The sequence below is a fragment of the Macaca thibetana genome, chromosome 11, assembly GCF_024542745.1.
Source record: "Macaca thibetana thibetana isolate TM-01 chromosome 11, ASM2454274v1, whole genome shotgun sequence".
Classification (NCBI taxonomy): domain Eukaryota; kingdom Metazoa; phylum Chordata; class Mammalia; order Primates; family Cercopithecidae; genus Macaca; species Macaca thibetana.
Genome location: NC_065588.1, coordinates 45,517,752 through 45,537,111, shown reverse-complemented (window position 1 = coordinate 45,537,111; position 19,360 = coordinate 45,517,752). Strand labels below are relative to the sequence as shown.

General features: G+C 44.2%; 2 protein-coding genes across 8 annotated transcripts in view; both read left to right on the top strand.

Moving 5' to 3' along the window:
* The window catches only part of LOC126930835 (tubulin alpha-1A chain), a 421,509-nt gene extending 420,089 nt beyond the window's left edge, over window positions 1-1,420 (top strand). For all 6 annotated transcript variants that reach the window (XM_050748372.1, XM_050748368.1, XM_050748371.1 and 3 more), the window contains one exon: window positions 229-1,420. In XM_050748372.1, coding sequence (XP_050604329.1) covers window positions 229-1,209 — 981 coding nt within the window. In that variant the 3' untranslated portion in view covers window positions 1,210-1,420. The remainder of the gene's footprint in view (window positions 1-228) is intronic.
* LOC126930834 (tubulin alpha-1B chain) overlaps window positions 1-19,360 on the top strand; it is a 284,282-nt gene that overhangs the window by 225,047 nt on the left and 39,875 nt on the right. The gene's annotated exons all lie outside the window — the stretch shown is intronic.

Sequence of the window (19,360 nt, the reverse complement as noted above, 5' to 3'; positions counted from 1 at the left end):
CTGTTATTTTAATAAAGAGTGGAATGAGTAGTTCTTGTGGGGTTTTTATCAGTTAAAATGAACTATTTGGTATCATTTTGTAAATGTTAATGAGAATTTTTTAAAAAGCATTTGTCAAAATAAGATCTAAATCCTGGGAGATGTATGAAAAGTGAAAATATATTTCCTATGATTGTACTACAAAGAACAAAAACTTAACCTTTCCTCTGTTTCTCTCTTTTGTAATAGGCTGACCAGTGCACCGGTCTTCAGGGCTTCTTGGTTTTCCACAGCTTTGGTGGGGGAACTGGTTCTGGGTTCACCTCCCTGCTCATGGAACGTCTCTCAGTTGATTATGGCAAGAAGTCCAAGCTGGAGTTCTCCATTTACCCAGCGCCCCAGGTTTCCACAGCTGTAGTTGAGCCCTACAACTCCATCCTCACCACCCACACCACCCTGGAGCACTCTGATTGTGCCTTCATGGTAGACAATGAGGCCATCTATGACATCTGTCGTAGAAACCTTGATATTGAGCGTCCAACCTATACTAACCTGAATAGGTTAATAGGTCAAATTGTGTCCTCCATCACTGCTTCCCTGAGATTTGATGGAGCCCTGAATGTTGACCTGACAGAATTCCAGACCAACCTGGTGCCCTACCCCCGCATCCACTTCCCTCTGGCCACATACGCCCCTGTCATCTCTGCTGAGAAAGCCTACCATGAACAGCTTTCTGTAGCAGAGATCACCAATGCTTGCTTTGAGCCAGCCAACCAGATGGTGAAATGTGACCCTCGCCATGGTAAATACATGGCTTGCTGCCTGTTGTACCGTGGTGATGTGGTTCCCAAAGATGTCAATGCTGCCATTGCCACCATCAAGACCAAGCGTACCATCCAGTTTGTGGATTGGTGCCCCACTGGCTTCAAGGTTGGCATCAACTACCAGCCTCCCACTGTGGTGCCTGGTGGAGACCTGGCCAAGGTTCAGAGAGCTGTGTGCATGCTGAGCAACACCACAGCCATTGCTGAGGCCTGGGCTCGCCTGGACCACAAGTTTGACCTGATGTATGCCAAGCGTGCCTTTGTTCACTGGTATGTTGGTGAGGGGATGGAGGAAGGCGAGTTTTCAGAGGCCCGTGAAGACATGGCTGCCCTTGAGAAGGATTATGAGGAGGTTGGTGTGGATTCTGTTGAAGGAGAGGGTGAGGAAGAAGGAGAGGAATACTAAAGTTAAAATGTCACAAAGGTGCTGCTTTTACAGGGAAGCTTATTCTGTTTTAAACGTTGAAAAGTTGTGGTCTGCTCAGTTAATTTGTATGTAGCAGTGTATGCTCTTATATACAATTACTGACCTATGCTCTAAAACATGAATGCTTTGTTACAGACCCAAGCTGTCCATTTCTGTGATGGGTTTTGAATAAAGTATTCCCTGTCTTAAATGAATTCAGTCCTGTGTTTTCTATCTGGGTGTCTGAAATTTTATTTAGTGCATTGAGAATAAAGAATAAGTGTTGCCTGTGGTTTATACATATCCTATGACGTGACGTTTGTGTTTTAAAGTATCTTAGGAATTTAAAACTTTTATTTGTGAAACATAAAATGTATATCTAAAGATTACCATCACAGAGCATCACGTACTTTTTTTTTTTTTTTTTTTTTGTGTGTGTGAGATGGAGTCTTGCTCTGTTGCCCAGGCTGGAGTGCAGTGGTGTGATCTGGGCTCACTGCAACCTCCATCTCCTGGGTTCAAGAGCTTCTCCTGCCTCAGCCTCCCAAGTAGCTGGGATTATAGGCATCCACCACCACATCTAATTTTTGTATTTTTAGTGGAGACTGGGTTTCACCATGATGGTCAGGCTGGTCTCAAACTCCTGACTTCCAGTGATCCGCTCGCCTCGGCCTCCTAAAGTGCTGGGATTACAGGTGTGAACCACTGTTCCTGGCTCATACTATTCTTAAGTTTTTACCTCATTATTATAATAAAGTTATTTAAACTGCCAGTACTTTTTAGAGTTGAAAGTTGGTAACACATAACCAAAATCTGGTTGGCTGCTGGATCTTATGTAACTAACATAAAATGGTGAATATTCCAAATGCATCACCTTTTCTTGTGCCCTCTGCTCCTTGGTATGTGTCTACCGCCATTATGCCTCCTCTGCCCAGGGTTTCCAAAACAAATCTACTCTCCAAGCAAGCAGCCCTATGCTAGACTTAGTTCTTTACCTTCTTTCCAAACCTATATTAGGCTGAATGTCTTGTTGGAAAAGCCTGATACATTTATTCACTCTAATGTGTTAATTAAATATCTGAAAGTTAATTCTCCAAGTTAATATGGGCCAATAACGTCAAATAATAAAACACTAATAGTGCAATTGCATGCATCAGCGCCAACACATAAAATGTTTTGAACTTAGGATTTGTCCAACAATAGAGCTCTGCTCTAGTCCGACTGACCAAAAGTCTATCTGTTCCCAAGGACAGTAAATTGTTTTCCTACTCTCACATTTTCTGGTTCTGGGATATGTATTAGTTCATTTTCACGTTGCTATGAAGAAATACCTGAGACTGGACAGGGCACCATGGCTCATGCCTGTAATCCCAGCACTTTGGGAGGCCGAGGCGGGCGGATCATGAGGTCAGGAGATCGGGACCATCCTGGCTAACACTGTGAAACCCTGTCTCTACTAAAAATACAAATTAGCAGAGCATGGTGGCGGGCGCCTGTAGTCCCAGCTACTCAGGAGGCTGAGGCAGGAGAATGGCGTGAACCCGGGAGGCAGAGCTTGCAGTGAGCCGAGATCGCACCACTGCACTCCAGCCTGGGTGACAGAGCAAGACTCTGCCTCAAAAAAAAAAAAAGAAAGAAAGAAAAAAGAAAAAGGAAATATATGCACCAGGCAAGGTGGCTCACACCTATAATCCCAGCACTTTGGGAGGCTGAAGCAGACAGATCCCCTGTGCTCAGTAGTTCAAGACCAGCCTGGGCAACATAGGGAGACCCCGTCTCAATTCAAAGAAAAAATTAAAAAAAAGAAAACACAAAATATGGAGTATGGTGGCATGTCGCTGTGGTCTTAGCTACTCACAGAGCTGAGGCAGGAGGATCAAGAGTTCAAGCCCAGCCTGGGCAAAATATTGAAACTTTGTCTTCCCCTCCAAAGAAAAACAGTATGGTAGTTCCTCAAAAAATAAAACATAGAATGACCATATGATCCAGCAATTCCACTTCTACATATATATCCCAAAGAACTGAAAGCAGAGACTCAAATAAATATTTGTACACCCATGTTCATAGTAGCATTATTCACAGTAGCCAAAATGTAGAAACAGCCCTATCAATAGACAAATGAATAAACCAAATATGGTGTATATTTACAATGGAATATTGTTCAGCTTTTAAAAAGAATTAAATCCTGACACATATACAACATAAATGAACCTTGAAAACATTATGCTAAATGAAATGTCAGAAACAAAAGGATAAATATTGTATGATTCCACTTATATGACATACCTAGATGAGTCGAATTCATAGACAAAAAGCAGAATAGTGATTACCAGAGGCAAGGAGGAAGGAGGTAATAAAGAGTTATGGTTTGTTGTTATTGTTGTTTAAGATGGAGTCCTGCACTGTCACCCAGGCTGGAGTGCAGTGGCATGAGCTCGGCTTACTGCAAACTTCATCTCCTGGGTTCAAGCAATTCTCCTGCCTCAGCCTCCAGAGTAGCTGGGATTACAGGCGCCTGCCACCACGCCTAGCTAATTTTTGTATCTTTACTAGAGAGAGGTTTTGCTATGTTGCCCAGGCTGGTCTCAAACTCCTGACCTCAGGCGATCTGCCCACCTTGGCCTCCCAAAGTGCTGAGATTACAGGCATGAGCCACCAAGCCCAGCAGATAATAATTGTTTAATGGTTACAGAGTTTTAATTTGGGATAATGAAAAAGTTCTGGAGATAGCTAATAGTGACGCTTGCACAACAATCCAAATGTACTTTGTGCTGCTACTGAATTATACACTTAAAAATTGTTAAAATGGGCCGGGCGCGGTGGCTCACGCCTGTAATCCCAGCACTCTGGGAGGCCGAGGCAGGCGGATCATGAGGTCAGGAGATCGAGATCATCCTGGCTAACATGGTGAAACCCCTTCTCTACTAAAAATACAAAAAAATTAGCTGGGCGTGGTGGCGGGCGCCTGTAGTCCCAGCTACTGGGGAGGCTGAGGCAGGAGAATGGCGTGAACCCGGGAGGCAGAGCTTATAGTGAGCCGAGATCATGCCACTACACTCCAGCCTGGGTGACAGAGGGAGACTCTGTCTCAATTAAAAAAAAAAAAAATTGCTAAAATGCTGCCAGGTGTGATGGTGCCAGACTGTATTATCAGCTACTCCAGCAGGATGATTGCTTGAGTCCCACTTAAGACCAGGATTTTGAGGCTGTAATGTGCTTTAATTGTGCCTGTGAATAGCTACTGCACTCCAGACTGGGCAACATAGTGAGACACTGACGACTGATTCTAAAAAATATTGTTAAGCCAGGCGTGGTGGCTCATGCCTGTAATCCCAGCACTTTGGGAGGCCAAGGTGGAGGGATCACAAGGTCAGGAGTTTGAGACCAGCCTGGCCAATATGGTGAAACCCTGTCTCTACTAAAATAAATAAATAAATAAATAAATAAATAAATAAATAAATAAGCCAGGTGTGGTGGCGAGTGCCTGAAGTCCCAGGACTTGGGAGGCTGAGGCAGAAGAATCACTTGAACTCCGGAGGCGGAGGCTGCAATGAGCCAAGATCGGGCCACTGCACTCCAGCCTGGGTGACAGAGCAAGACTCCGTCTTTAAAAAAAAAAAAAAAATGGGCCGGGCGCAGTGGCTCAAGCCTGTAATCCCAGCACTTTGGGAGGCCGAGACGGGCGGATCACGAGGTCAGGAGATCGAGACCATCCTGGCTAACACGGTGAAACCCCGTCTCTACTAAAAAATACAAAAAAAAAAAAAACTAGCTGGGCGAGGTGGTGGGCACCTGTGGTCCCAGCTACTGGGGAGGCTGAGGCAGGAGAATGGCGTGAACCCGGGAGGCGGAGCTTGCAGTGAGCCAAGATCCGGCCACTGCACTCCAGCCCCGGCGACAGAGGAAGACTCCGTCTCAAAAAAAAAAAAAAAAAAAAAAAAAAAAAAATGTTATAATGGGAACTGTTATTTTTTATATATATATATATATATTTTTTTTTTTTTTTTTTTTTTGAGACAGGGTCTCACTCTGTCACCCAGGTTGGAGTGCAGTGGCATGATCTCAGCTCACTGCAACCTCAGGCTCAAGTGATCCACCTCAGCCTCCCAAGTAGCTGGGACCACGCCACCATGCCCAGCTAATGTTTTTGTATATTTTGTAGAGGCAGGGTCTCACTATGTTGCCCAGGCTCGTCTCCAACTCCTGGACTCAAGCGATCCTCCTGCCTCAACCTCCAAAATGCTAGGATGACAGGTGTGAGCCACCACGCCCGGCCTATTATATACATATCTTACCACAATTGTAGAAACAAACAATGGAAGCATAAATCAAGTACTAAGAAAAATGATTGCCAATGGGGAGAGAACATGATCTAACTGCACTTCTTCTGATGCATTTGTGGTTATCATTTAACTATAGAAACGTAACCGTGTTACACAAGACAGAATTAAGTTAAGGTGGAAAAAAATCCTTAAAAATGGAAAACAAAATGAAACAAATATTTAACCAAATATCAGGTTGGTGTCTTAACTATAGAAAGGGGAATTCTCTCTTTCTTTCTTTTTTTTTTTTTTTTTTTTTTTTTTTTTGAGACAGGGTCTTACTCTGTTGCCCAGGCTGCAGTGGCATGATCTGGCTCACTGCAACTTCTGCCTCCCAGGTTCAAGCAATCCTCCTGCCTCAGCTTCCAGAGTAGCCGGGACCACAGATCTATGAGCCACCATGCCTGGCTAATTTTTGTATTTTTGTAGAGACAGAGTTTTGCCATGTTGCCCAGGCTGGTCTCCATCTCCTGAGCTCAAGTGATCCTCCCACCTCAGTCTCCCAAAATGTTGGATTACAGGCGTGAGCAAGTGCACCAGCCACCCTAACAATTCTTGAAGTGTGCAGTTCAGTATTGCTAAATATATTCACTTGTTGTGCAACCAATCTCCAGAATTCTTTCATCTTACAAAACTTAAACTCTATACCTGTCAAACAACTTATCATTCTCCCTCTCCACAGCCCCTGGCAAACACCATTCTACTTTGTCTCTATGAATTTCACTATTCTAGGTACCTTACATAAGTAGAATCATACAGTATTTGTACTTTTTGTGACTGGCTTATTTCACTTAGCACAATGTCCTCGAAGTTCATCCATGTTGTAGTATGTGTCAGAACTTACTTCCTTTTTAAAGCTGAATAATATTATATTGTGTGTATACACAAGTTGTTTTTTTTTTTTTTTTTTTTTTTTTTTTTTTTACTCATTCATTCATCCATGGACACTTGAATTGCTTCCACCTTTTGACTTTTGTGAATAATGCTGCTATGAATATGGGTATAAAATGATCTCTTCCAGATCCTGTTTTCAGTTCTTTTGCGTATGTACACAGAAGTAGAATTGCTAGATTTTATTTTCTGAGTGTGTGTGTGGTTTTCTTAAGAAATGAAGTCTCGGCCGGGCGCGGTGGCTCAAGCCTGTAATCCCAGCACTTTGGGAGGCCGAGACGGGCGGATCACAAGGTCAGGAGATCGAGACCAGCCTGGCTAACACAGTGAAACCCCGTCTCTACTAAACAAATACAAAAAGCTAGCCGGGCGAGGTGGTGGGCGCCTGTAGTCCCAGCTACTCGGGAGGCTGAGGCAGAAGAATGGCGTAGACCCAGGAGGCGGAGCTTGCAGTGAGCTGAGATCCGGCCACTGCACTCCAGCCTGGGCGACAGAGCAAGACTCCGTCTCAAAAAAAAAAAAAAAAAAGAAATGAAGTCTCACTCTGTTACCCAGGCTGGAGTGCAGTGGTGAGATCATAGCTGACTGTAACCTCTAACTGCAGGGCTCAAGTGATCCTCCTGCCTCAGCCTCCTGAGTAGTTTGGACTCCAAGCATGCCACCACACTAGGCTAAGTTTTGCATTTTTTGTAGAGACAGGGTCTTGCTATATTCCCCAGGTTTATTATTTATTTATTTATTTTTTTAATAGAAGCCATTCTAATATGAAGTGGTTATAGTTTTAATTTGCATTTCCCTAATGATTAGTAATGTTGACCATCTTTTTGTTTGCTTATTAGCCATTTGTATATCTTCTTTGGAGAAATGCCTTTTCAAGTTCTCTGTCCATTTTTAAATTGGATTGTTAATATTAAAACACTTTTTTTTTTTTTTTTTTTTTGAGACGGAGTTTTGCTATTGTCGCCCAGGCTGGAGTACAATGGCACAATCTCAGCTCACTGCAACCTCTGCCTCCCGGGTTCAAGTGATTCTCCTGCCTCAGCCTACTGAGTAGCTGGGATTACAGGTGCCCACCACCACGCCCAGCTAATTTTTGTATTTTTAGTAGAGATGGGGTTTCACCATGTTGGCAAGGCTGGTCTCAAACTCCTGACCTCAGGTGATCCACCCGCCTCGATCTCCCAAAGAAATGGGATTATAGAGGTGAGCTACCATATCCGGCCAAAACACTTTATTTTTATATATATTTTTGAGACAGAGTCTCATTCTGTTGCTTAGGCTAGAGTGCAGTGGTGCTATTTCAGTTGACTGCAGACTTCCCAGGCTCAGGTGATCCTCCCATTTCATCCTCCCAAGTAGCTGGGACTACAGGATCATGCCACCACTCCCAGCTAATTTGTTGTTATTGTTGTTATTGTTGTTTCTTGTAGAGACAGGGGGTCACCATGTTTCCCAGGCTGTTCTCGAACTCCTGGGCTCAAGCAATTTGCCTGTCTTAGCCTCCCAAAGTGCTAGGATTACAGGTGTGAGGCACCATGACCGGCCAATGTTAAAACATTTTTATCCCACCATTTAATCCATGAAGATATAAGAATACTGAAATTGGTCAGACACGGTGGCTCACGCCTATAATCCCAGCATTTTGGGAGGCTGAGGTGGGTGAATGACCTGAGGTCAGGAGTTCGAGACCAGCCTGGACAATATGGTGAAACTCCATTTCTACTAAAAATACAGAAAAAATTAGTCAGGCATGGTGGTGGGTGCCTGTAATCCCAACTACTCGGGAGACTGAGACAGAAGAATAGCTTGAACCTGGGAGGCAGAAGTTGCAGTGAGCCGAGATCACACTACTGCACTCCAGCCTAGGCAACAAGAGTGAAACTCTGTCTCAAAAAAGAAAAAAGAAATACAAAAATTAGCTGGGCGTAGTGGCGCGTGCCTGTAATCCCAGTTACTCTGGAGGCTGAAGCAGGAGAATCGCTGGAACCTGGGAGGCAGAGGTTGCAGTGAGCCGAGGTTGTACCACTGCAATCCAGCCTGGGCAACAAAGCAAGGTTCCATCTCAAGAAAAGAAAAAAAAAAGGCCGGGCGCGGTGGCTCAAGCCTGTAATCCCAGCACTTTGGGAGGCCGAGACGGGCGGATCACGAGGTCAGGAGATCGAGACCATCCTGGCTAACACGGTGAAACCCCGTCTCTACTAAAAAATACAAAAAACTAGCCGGGCGAGGTGGCGGGCGCCTGTAGTCCCAGCTACTCGGGAGGCTGAGGCAGGAGAATGGCGTAAACCCGGGAGGCGGAGCTTGCAGTGAGCCGAGATCGCGCCACTGCACTCCAGCCTGGGTGACAGAGCCAGACTCCGTCTCAAAAAAAAAAAAAAAAAAGAATAGTGGAATAATTAAAATGTAAAAAAATTAACTGCAAAAATTATTTTATCCTAAGACCATTGTAAGTTTTATTTCTCATGTGTACATTATTTCCTTCATATTCAAAAATACAACAACAAATAATGCTGGCTATGGTGCCCATCCTATCCTTTATTATACCTTTAATTGGAATGTAGTTTTTGCCCTTGAGATCCATGTTTTATAAATTTTTTCTGGGCCAGACGTGGGATTACAGGTGTGAGCCTATAATCCCATCACTTTGGGAGGTTGAAGTGGGAGGATCGCTTGAGCCTGGGAGGTTGAGGCTGCAGTGAGCCATGATTGCACTACTGCACTCCAGCCTGGGCAACAGAGCAAGACCCTGTCTCTAAACAAATATATAAATAAATATTTTTTCTCAATATATGGAAAGTATCTCAATACGAGAATATTTACATTATTTCTATATTATTAAAATTTTTAATCAGAACAGATGTTGAATTTCATTGAATGTCTTTTCAGCAATATTTGGAGATTAACATATGACTTTTCCCCTCAACATATTATAATGAGTTATTTTAAAAGATTTCCTAATATTGAATGCTCATTGCATGTCTAATATAAAAAACTTGGGGTTGGGCATGGTGGCTCACGCCTGTAATCCCAGCACTTTGGGAGGTTGAAGTGGGTGGAACGCTTGAGGCTAGAAGTTCAAGACCAGCCTGGGCAACATAGGAAGACCCCAACTCTATTAAAAAAAAAAAATTAGGCCAGGTGTGGTGGCTCACGCCTGTAATCCCAACACTTCGGGAGGCTGAGGAGGCAAGAGATTGAGACCATCCTGGACAACATGGTGAGACCCCGTCTCTACTAAAAATACAAAAATTAGCTGAGCGAGGTGGTGTGCGCCTGTCGTCCCAGCTATTCAGGAAGCCGAGGCAGGAGAATCGCTTGAATTCAGGAGGTAGAAGTTGCAGTGAACCAAGATCGTGACACTGCACTCCAGCCCGGCGACAGAGGAAGGCTCCATCTCAAAAAAAAAAAAAAAAAAAAAAAAATAGGGCAGGTGCTGTGGCTCATGTCTGGAGGCCGAGGCAGGTGGATCACCTGAGGTCAGGAGTTCGAGAACAGCCTGGCCAACATGGTGAAGCCCCCATCTCTACTAAAGATACAAAAATTAGCCAAGCATGGTGGCACACACCTGTAATTCCAGTTACTCAGGAGGCTGAGACAGGAGAATCGCTTGAACCTGGGAGGTGGAGGTTGCAGTGAGCTGAGATCACACCATTGCACTCCAGCCTGGGTGACAGAGCAAGACTCCATCTCAAAAAAAAAAAAAAAAAAATTAGCTGGGTGTGGTGGTGTGCACCTGTAGTCCCAGCTACTTGGGAGGCTGAGGCACTAGAATTGCTTGAACCCGGGTGGCCAAGGTTGCAGTGAGCCCAGATCGCGTCATTGCACACCAGCCTGAGTGACAGAGCAAGACTCTGTCTCAAAAACAAAAAAACAAAAAAACGAAAAAACTTGATCATAGTGATTATCCTTCCAATGTGCTGCCAGATTCTTTTTAAACTTTTTAAAATTATTGACTAATTGGTTGATTGATTTTGAGACTATCATAAAACAGCACCAGGTTATATTTGATGATACAGTTTCACTCTGAACAGCAGTGTATAGGGCTAAGTTTTATACTAGTATTTTTTTTTTTTTTTTTTTTTTTTTTTTTGAGACGGAGTCTCGCTCTGTCACCCGGGCTGGAGTGCAGTGGCCGGATCTCAGCTCACTGCAAGCTCCGCCTCCCGGGTTCACGCCATTCTCCTGCCCCAGCCTCCCGAGTAGCTGGGACTACAGGCGCCCGCCACCTCGCCCGGCTAGCTTTTTGTATTTTTTAGTAGAGACGGGGTTTCACCGTGTTAGCCAGGATGGTCTCGATCTCCTGACCTTGTGATCCGCCCGTCTCAGCCTCCCAAAGTGCTGGGATTACAGGCTTGAGCCATTATACTAGTATTCAATACAGACTGTGGAAGGTACCAGAGTATATCCCATAAAAAAAAGTTATTCCACCAGAAGCCTATATAGTGCACTCCAGGCAAGTAGGCCTTTGATTATCCAACTTAATTCAGAAATAGAATTTCGAGTATCTAAAGCAGCAGTTCATTCTTAATTACTAGAGGTGATGAGAGCAGATATCCTTTACCATTAAGTATGATGTTAGCTGTCAGTTTTCACAGACACTCTATCAGATGGAGGAAGTTCTCTAGTTTCCTGGTTTGCTGAGAGGTTGGTTGGTTTGTTTTTGGTAAATGGATGTTAGATTTTGTCAAATTATTTTTCTGTGTGCATCTATTAAAATGATTATATGGGTTTTCTCCTTTTTTCTCTTGAATATGAAACCAACCTTGCATTCCTGGGATAAACCACAATTGCTTTATAGTTTAAAACAGGGGTTCTTAACTCAGGGCTCAGAAAAGCACAGGTACTTCATAGATAGCTCTCATGGTTTGGGAACTATCCTAAAGCTGTATGCAAAATTCTGTGTGTATATGTTCATGATAAGTTTTCTCCAAAGATAGCTCCTAACCATTCCTTTCATCCCTGTAGGTATAGGCTTATTCTCCCATAGAGAGATGGAATCTGTTCCCCTTTCCTTAAACCCTAGCTGGCTTGTGATGACTTTGACAAATAGAATGTGCAAAAGTGAAGCTGTGCTAGACCCAGGTCAAGCACTTAAGAAACCTGGCAGTTGTGTTGTTGTTATTGTTTTTTATATATATACACAGAGAGATAGCATCTCACTATGTTAATCAGGCTGGTTTCAAACTCCTGACCTCAAGTGATCCTCTGCCTTGGCCTCCCAAACTGCTGAGATTACAGGAGTGAGCATCAAGCCCAGCCTGTTTAAAAGAAAGCCACCATTTAAGAAACTTGAGCTAGAGTAACAATGGATGAGAGACTATGTGAAGAGAAAGAGAGAGGACGTGTGAAAAAGAACCACCCCACCCTATCCAACAGCCAGCACAAAGGCCTCACATATGTGAGTGAAATCATCTTGGACACTCCAGACCCAGCTGGACTCCCAGCTCAGCACACCTGCATGAGTGAACCAGATGACATACCACATGGAATCATGAGAAATAATAAATGATGGTTTTAATTCAATCAGTTTTGGGTGGTTGGTTGTACAGCAATAGAAAACTGAAACAGGGCTTATATGCACATCTAGAGAGAGAATACTGTATACCGTTTTCTTTTTTTTTCTTTTTTTTTTTAGACGGAGTCTTGCTTTGCGCCCAGGCTGGAGTGCAGTGGCTCTACCTTGGCTCACTGCAAGCTCCGCCTCCCAGGTTCACGCCATTCTCCTGCCTCAGCCTCCCCAGTAGCTGGGACTACAGACACCCGCCACCACGCCCCACTATTTTTTTGTATTTTTTAACAGAGATGGGGTTTCACCGTGTTAGCCAGGATGGTCTTGATCTCCTGACCTCATGATCCCCCCACCTTGGCCTCCCAAAGTGCTGGGAATGCAGGCCTGAGCCACTGCGCCCGGCCTACTGTATACTGTTTTCATGAGATTATCCAAAACAATTATAACCACTAACCTAAATAAATGAAATAATAAAAATTATTTAGGAAATCCCTCATAAATGTATTTGTTTCAGTTTTTTTTTACATTTATTTTTATTTTTTTAGAGACAAGGTCTTCTTGCTCTCTTGCCCAGGCTGGGCTGCAGTGGCAAAATCATCGCTCAATGTAACTTCAAATTTGGGACTTAAGCAATGCTCCTACTTCAGCCCACTGAGTAGCTAGGACTACAGGTGCACACACCCACACCTGGCTAATTAAAAAAAAAAAAAAACTTTGTAGAGATAGGGTCTAGCTATATTGCTCAGGCTGGTCTCAAATTCTTGGACTCAAGTGGTCCTCCTGCCTTGGCCTCCCAAAGTGCAGGGATTATAGATGTGAGCCACTGTGCCTGGCTTCAGTGTGTTTTGTATAATTATCAGTACTATATTTAAGATTATATGTAAATTAGCCCGGCACAGTGGCTCACGCCTGTAATCCCAGCACTTTGGCAGGCCAAGTGTGGATCATGGGTGGATCATGAGGTCAGGAGTTCAACACCAGCCTGGTCAAGATAGTGAAACCCTGTTTTTACTGAAAATACAAAAATTAGCTGGGTGTGGTGACACATGCCTGTAGTCCCAGCTACATGGGAGGTTGAGGCAGGAAAATCTCTTGAACTGGGGAGATGGAGGCTGCAGTGAGCCAAGATTGCACCACTGCACTCTAGCCTGGGCAACAGAGCGAGACTCTGCCTCCAAAAAAAAAAAAAAGAATTATATGTAAACAGGGTGTAGCTTTGAATTTGGCAATTAAGTGAAAGATTATATGCTTTATAGAAATATAATGGAAATGGATGCCTAAGATAAAAAATCAGATAATTTATTGGACCATCTTTCCACTGCTCTGAAGCAAGTCGGTAGATTTGAGAAGTAGGCCAAAAGTTTTCACTTAAATATATACATATGAACATCTGAAAATATACATACAAAAATTATATAAAGAAAAGTGAACAAAAGTAGATCCAAAGTTCTATATTTGGTCAAGATATAGTTTCGTACGCGAACCAAGTGGATGGACTCACTTACCATAAATGGTGCAGCCATTGTGGAAGTGACTGTGATTTGCAGCTGAGTTAGAACATAGCTGGTAGAGTGGATCAAAATTGACTGAGGCGGCCAGGCATGGTCGCTCATGCCTGTAGTCCCAGCACTTTGGGAGGCAAAGGCAGGCGGATCACCTGAGGTCGGGAGTTTGAGACCCGCCTGACTACCATGGAGAAACCCTGCCTCTACTAAAAATACAAAATTAGCCAGGCGTGGTGGCACATGCCTGTAATCCTGCTACTCAGGAGGCTGAGGAAGGAGAATCACTTGAACCTGGGAGGCAGAGGTTGCGGTGAGCCGAGATCACGCCATTACACTCCAGCCTGGGCAATAAGAGCAAAACTCTGTCTCAAAAAAAAAAAAAAAAAAAAAAAAAATTGACTGAGACTGGGTGCAGTGGCTCATGCCTGTAATCCCAGCACTTTGGGAGGCCTTGTCTCAAAAAAAAATTTTTTTTTAATTGTTTTTTGTTTTTTTAAGACAGCCTCTGCCGCCAGGCTGGAGTGCAGTGGTGCGATCTTGGCTCACATCAACCTCCGCCTGCTGGGTTCAAGTGATTCTCCTGGCTCAGCCTCCCAAATAGCTGGGACTACAGGCGCATGCCAGCATGCCTAGCTAATTTTTGTATCTTTAGTAGAGATGGTGTTTCACCATGTTGGCCAGGATGGTTTCGATCTCTTGACCTCGTGATCCACCCACCTTAGTCTCCCAAAGTGCTGGGATTACAGGCGTAAGTCACCGAGCCTGGCCTTTAATTTTATTTTAGTAGAAATGGGGTTTCACCATGTTGGCCAAGCTAGTCTCAAACTCCTGGCCTCAAGTGATTCACCTGCCTTGGCCTCCCAAAGTGCTGGTATTACAGCTGTGAGCCAATGTGCCCAGTCAAAACAATTTTTTTTTTAATTAGCTGGGTGTGGTGGCACAGCCCTGCAGTCCTAGCTACTCAGATGGCCAAGGCAGGAGGATCCCTTGAGCTCAGGAGTGCAAGGCTGCAGTGAGCCATGATCATATCACTGCACTCCAGCCTAGATGACAGAGCAAGACCCTGTCTCAAAAAAAACACAAAAAACAAAACCAAAAAAAACCTGAGACATAGGGCAGGCTTCCATCTGGTGAATGGAGTAAGGAGGTAGGAAACAGCAGTAAAGGAAAATGATACTTGCCATGGATAGTAGCACAAGCCCATAATATCAACATTTTGGGAGACTGAGGCAGGAGTATCGCTTGAGGCCAGGAGTTTGAGACCAGCCTGCACAACATATCAAGACTCAGTCTCTCTAACAAAAAAAAAAAATTTTTTTTTTTTTTTTTTTTTTTTTTTTTTTTTTTTTTTTTGAGACGGAGTCTCGCTCTGTCGCCCGGGCTGGAGTGCAGTGGCCGGATCTCAGCTCACTGCAAGCTCCGCCTCCTGGGTTTACGCCATTCTCCTGCCTCAGCCTCCCGAGTAGCTGGGACTACAGGTGCCCGCCACCTCGCCCGGCTAGTTTTTTGTATTTTTTAGTAGAGACGGGGTTTCACCGTGTTAGCCAGGATGGTCTCGATCTCCTGACCTCGTGATCCGCCCGTCTCAGCCTCCCAAAGTGCTGGGATTACAGGCTTGAGCCACCGCGCCAGGCCAAGATTCAACTTTTAAAGAAATCTCCAGGAAGAGAATTTCAAGCACCATCTGAGCAAAGATGCAATGTCACTTCTGATATTACATTACAAAAAGACTGTGACTTTCATCTAGAAACTAGTTTCTAGATTAGGCTGTGACATTATATATGTATATATGCTTAGAGAGATGTCTAATAGGATCTTTATCAAATATTAAGAGTATTGGCCAGGCATGGTGGCACACTCCTGTAGTCCCAGCTACTTGGGAGCCTGAGGTGGAAGAATCGCTTGAATCCGGGAGGTGCAGGTTGCAGTGAGCTGAGATCACACCACTGCACTCCAGCCTGGGTGACAGAAACTCCATCTCAAAAAAAATAAAAATAAAAATAAAAAAGTTAAAAAAAAGTTTTTAAAAAGTATACAATTCAATGGCTTTTAGTATATTCAGAGGTGTGTGATCACCACAATTTTAGAACATTTTCATCACCCCCTAAAAAACTCTGTAACCTAGGCAACCACTATCTCTAGGCAACCACTAATCTAGTTTCTGTCTCTATGTATTTCCCTATTCCAGACATTTCATGTAGAAGGAAGCATACAATACGCAGGCATTCATAACTGGCTTCTTTCTTCTTTTCCTAATCCATTCAAGTACATCTATTTTGGAAATATTTCCATTTCAATGATCTAAATTGTTATGAAGACCACCACCAGGGCATGAAATTTTAGAATATAGCAATCTCTTTGTATTCTTAGTTGATATACATGCCATATAATATACACACCATAAAATTCACCCTTTAGTGTATAAAGTTTTTAGTATATTCATCAGCTTGTGCAATATCTGTCCTTTTAAAATTTTATATTTGTCTTTTCACTATCTAATTCCAGAATTTAATTTCATCATTCATCAAAAGCTCAAACTCTGCACTCATTAGCAGTCACTCCCCATTATCTCCTTGCACTAGCTCATGGCAAACACAGTAATCCTCTTTCTGTCCCTATGAATTTGCTTATTCCATACATTTTATACAAATAGAATCATGTAATATAGGGCTTCTTTATCTTAACACAGTTTTATTTTTTATTTTTATTTATTTATTTTTGAGACAGAATTTCGCTTTGTCACCCAGGCTGAAGTGCAATTGCACGATCTCAACTCACTGCAACCTCTGCCACTCAGCTTCAAGCAATTCTCCAACCTCAGCCTCCCAAGTAGCTGGAATTACAGGCACGCGCCACTATGCCCGGCTAATTTTTGTATTTTTCGTAGAGATGGAGTTTCACCACATTGGCCAGGCTGGTCTAGAACTACTGACCTCAGGTGATCCGCCTGCCTCGGCCTCCCAAAGTGCTAGGATCATAGGGGCCACTGTGTCAGGCCGAGCACAATGTTTTCAAGGTTCATCTATGTTGTAGAATGTATCAGTACTTCATTTCTTTTTTTTTTTTTTTTTTTTTTTTTTTTTTTTTTTTTTTTTTTTTTTGAGACGGAGTCTCGCTCTGTCGCCCAGGCTGGAGTGCAGTGGCCGGATCTCAGCTCACTGCAAGCTCCGCCTCCCGGGTTCACGCCATTCTCCTGCCTCAGCCTCCCGAGTAGCTGGGACTACAGGCGCCCGCCACCTCGCCCGGCTAGTTTTTTGTATTTTTTAGTAGAGACGGAGTTTCACCGGGTTAGCCAGGATGGTCTCGATCTCCTGACCTCATGATCCGCCCGTCTCGGCCTCCCAAAGTGCTGGGATTACAGGCTTGAGCCACCGCGCCCGGCCAATACTTCATTTCTTTTTTGGGGGGGCGGGGGCGGGGCGGGATGGAGTCTTGCTCTGTCACTCAGGCTGGAGGGCAGTGGCGGGATCTTGGCTCACTGCAACCTCCGCCTTCCGGGTTCAAGCGATTCTTCTGCCTCAGCCTCCTGAGTAGCTGGACTACAGGGCATGCACAACCATGCCAATCTAATTTCTGAATTTTTAATAGAGACAGGCTTTCACCATATTGGCCAGGCTGGTCTCAAAGTCCTGACCTTGTGATCCGCCCGCCTCTGCCTCCCAAAGTGTTGGGATTACAGGTGTGAGCCACCGCGCCTGGCCAATACTTCTTTTTATTGCCAAATAATATTCCATTATATACATATACATTTTATTAATTGATGGACTGTTTATATTTTTTAGCTATTATGAATAATATTGCTGTTAATTTTTGTGTACACGTTTTTGTGCAGTCATATGTTTTCATTTATCTTGAGTATATACCTAGAAGTGGAATTGCTGGGTCTTACTATAGCTTGTTTAATATTTCATGGAACTGCCAAGCTATTTTTCCAAGTGGTTATATCATTTACATTCCTACTAGTAGTGTAAGAAGGTCCAATTTTTCCACATCCTCACTAAGACTTGTTATTTTCTGTCTTCTTTTATTATAGCCATCCTAGTGGGTGTGAAGTGGTATCTCACTGGGGTTTTGATTTGCATTTTCTGATGGCTAAAGACCTGAGTATCTACTCGTGCTTATTGGTCATTTGTGTATCTTCTTTGGAGAAGTCTATATTTAGATCCTTTGCCCATTTTAAATTTTTATTTTATGTTTTAGAGATGGGATCTTGGCCGGGCATGGTGCCTCATGTCTGTAATCCCAGAATTTTGAGAGCCCGAGGCGGGCAGATCACTTGAGGTCAGTTTGAGACCAGCCTAGCCAATATGGTGAAACTTCAGTATCTACTAAAATACAAAAATCGGCCGGGCGCGGTGGCTCAAGCCTGTAATCCCAGCACTTTGGGAGGCCGAGATGGGCGGATCACGAGGTCAGAAGATCGAGACCATCCTGGCTAACACGGTGAAACCCTGTCTCTACTAAAAAATACAAAAAACTAGCCAGGCAAGGTGGCGGGCGCCTGTAGTCCCAGCTACTCGGGAGGCTGAGGCAGGAGAATGGCGTAAACCCGGGAGGCGGAGCTTGCAGTGAGCTGAGATCGCACCACTGCACTCCAGCCTGGGCAACAGAGCGAGACTCCGTCTCAAAATAAATAAATAAATAAATAAATAAATAAAAATAAAAGACATACATTAGCTGGGTGTGGCCGTATGCACCAGTAATCCCAGCTACTCGGGAGGCTGAGGCATGAGAATTACTTGAGCCCAGGATGGGGAAGTTGCAGGTTGCAGTGAGCTGAGATTGCACCACTGCACTCCAGCCTGGGTGACAGAGTGAGACTCTGTCTCCAAAACAAGCAAATAAAAAGAGATGGGGTCTCACTGTGTTGCCCTGGATGGCCTCAAACTCCTGGGCTCAAGTGATCTTCCTGCCTCAGCCTCCCAAGTGCTAGGATTAGAGACGTGAACCACTGCACCCAGCCTAAAATTTCATTATTTGTCTTTTTATTATTGAGATGTAAGAGTTCTTTATAAGTTTTAGATACAAGTATCTTATATATGTATAGAGAAAAATTCTCTTCAAACTGTTTTTCTACTCTCAAACCACAACAATCATCAAACAGAAGATGACTTCTGTGACCAAATGTGTGGAGGATTTCCCCACACCAAGTAGCAGATACTAGCTGGGTGTCCTCAGTTCCTATACTATCACTCAGAGATAGTGTCAGATTCCACAGGTTGAGGGTTCAGTCCCCAAGACTGCCCTACCCCCCAACTCCAACCCCACACACACCAGTCACAAGTTCAGCCTCCAGAACTTCTGACTCACTGGCTTCAAGTTGAGGCTCCCACGACCCCTTCTTTGGGTTCGATTAGTTTTTTGGAGCAGTTCACAACACTGAGGGAGACACATTTACCAGTTTATTATAAAATATATTGCAAAGGATACCAATGAAGAGGGTAGGTAGGATAAGATATGGGCGAAGGGGTATGGAGCTTCCATGCCCTCCCTGGGCCCACCACCCTCCGGTAGCCTCCATGTGTTCAGCTGTCTGGAAGCTCACTGAGCCCTGTCGTCTTGGGTTTTTACAGAAGCTTAAAGATACCAGCATTGCTTCTCCCAGGTTATAGGGTGGGACCCTCTCATGGAAGGGTATTAAGACCCACAATCAGGCCGGGCGCGGTGGCTCAAGCCTGTAATCCCAGCACTTTGGGAGGCCGAGAAGGGCGGATCACGAGGTCAGAAGATCGAGACCATCCTGGCTAACACGGTGAAACCCCGTCTCTACTAAAAAAAAAAAAATACAAAAAACTAGCTGGGCGAGGTGGCGGGCACCTGTAGTCCCAGCTACTCGGGAGGCTGAGGCAGGAGAATGGCGTAAACCCAGGAGGCGGAGCTTGCAATGAGCTGAGATCTGGCCACTGGGCTCCAGCCTGGGCGAC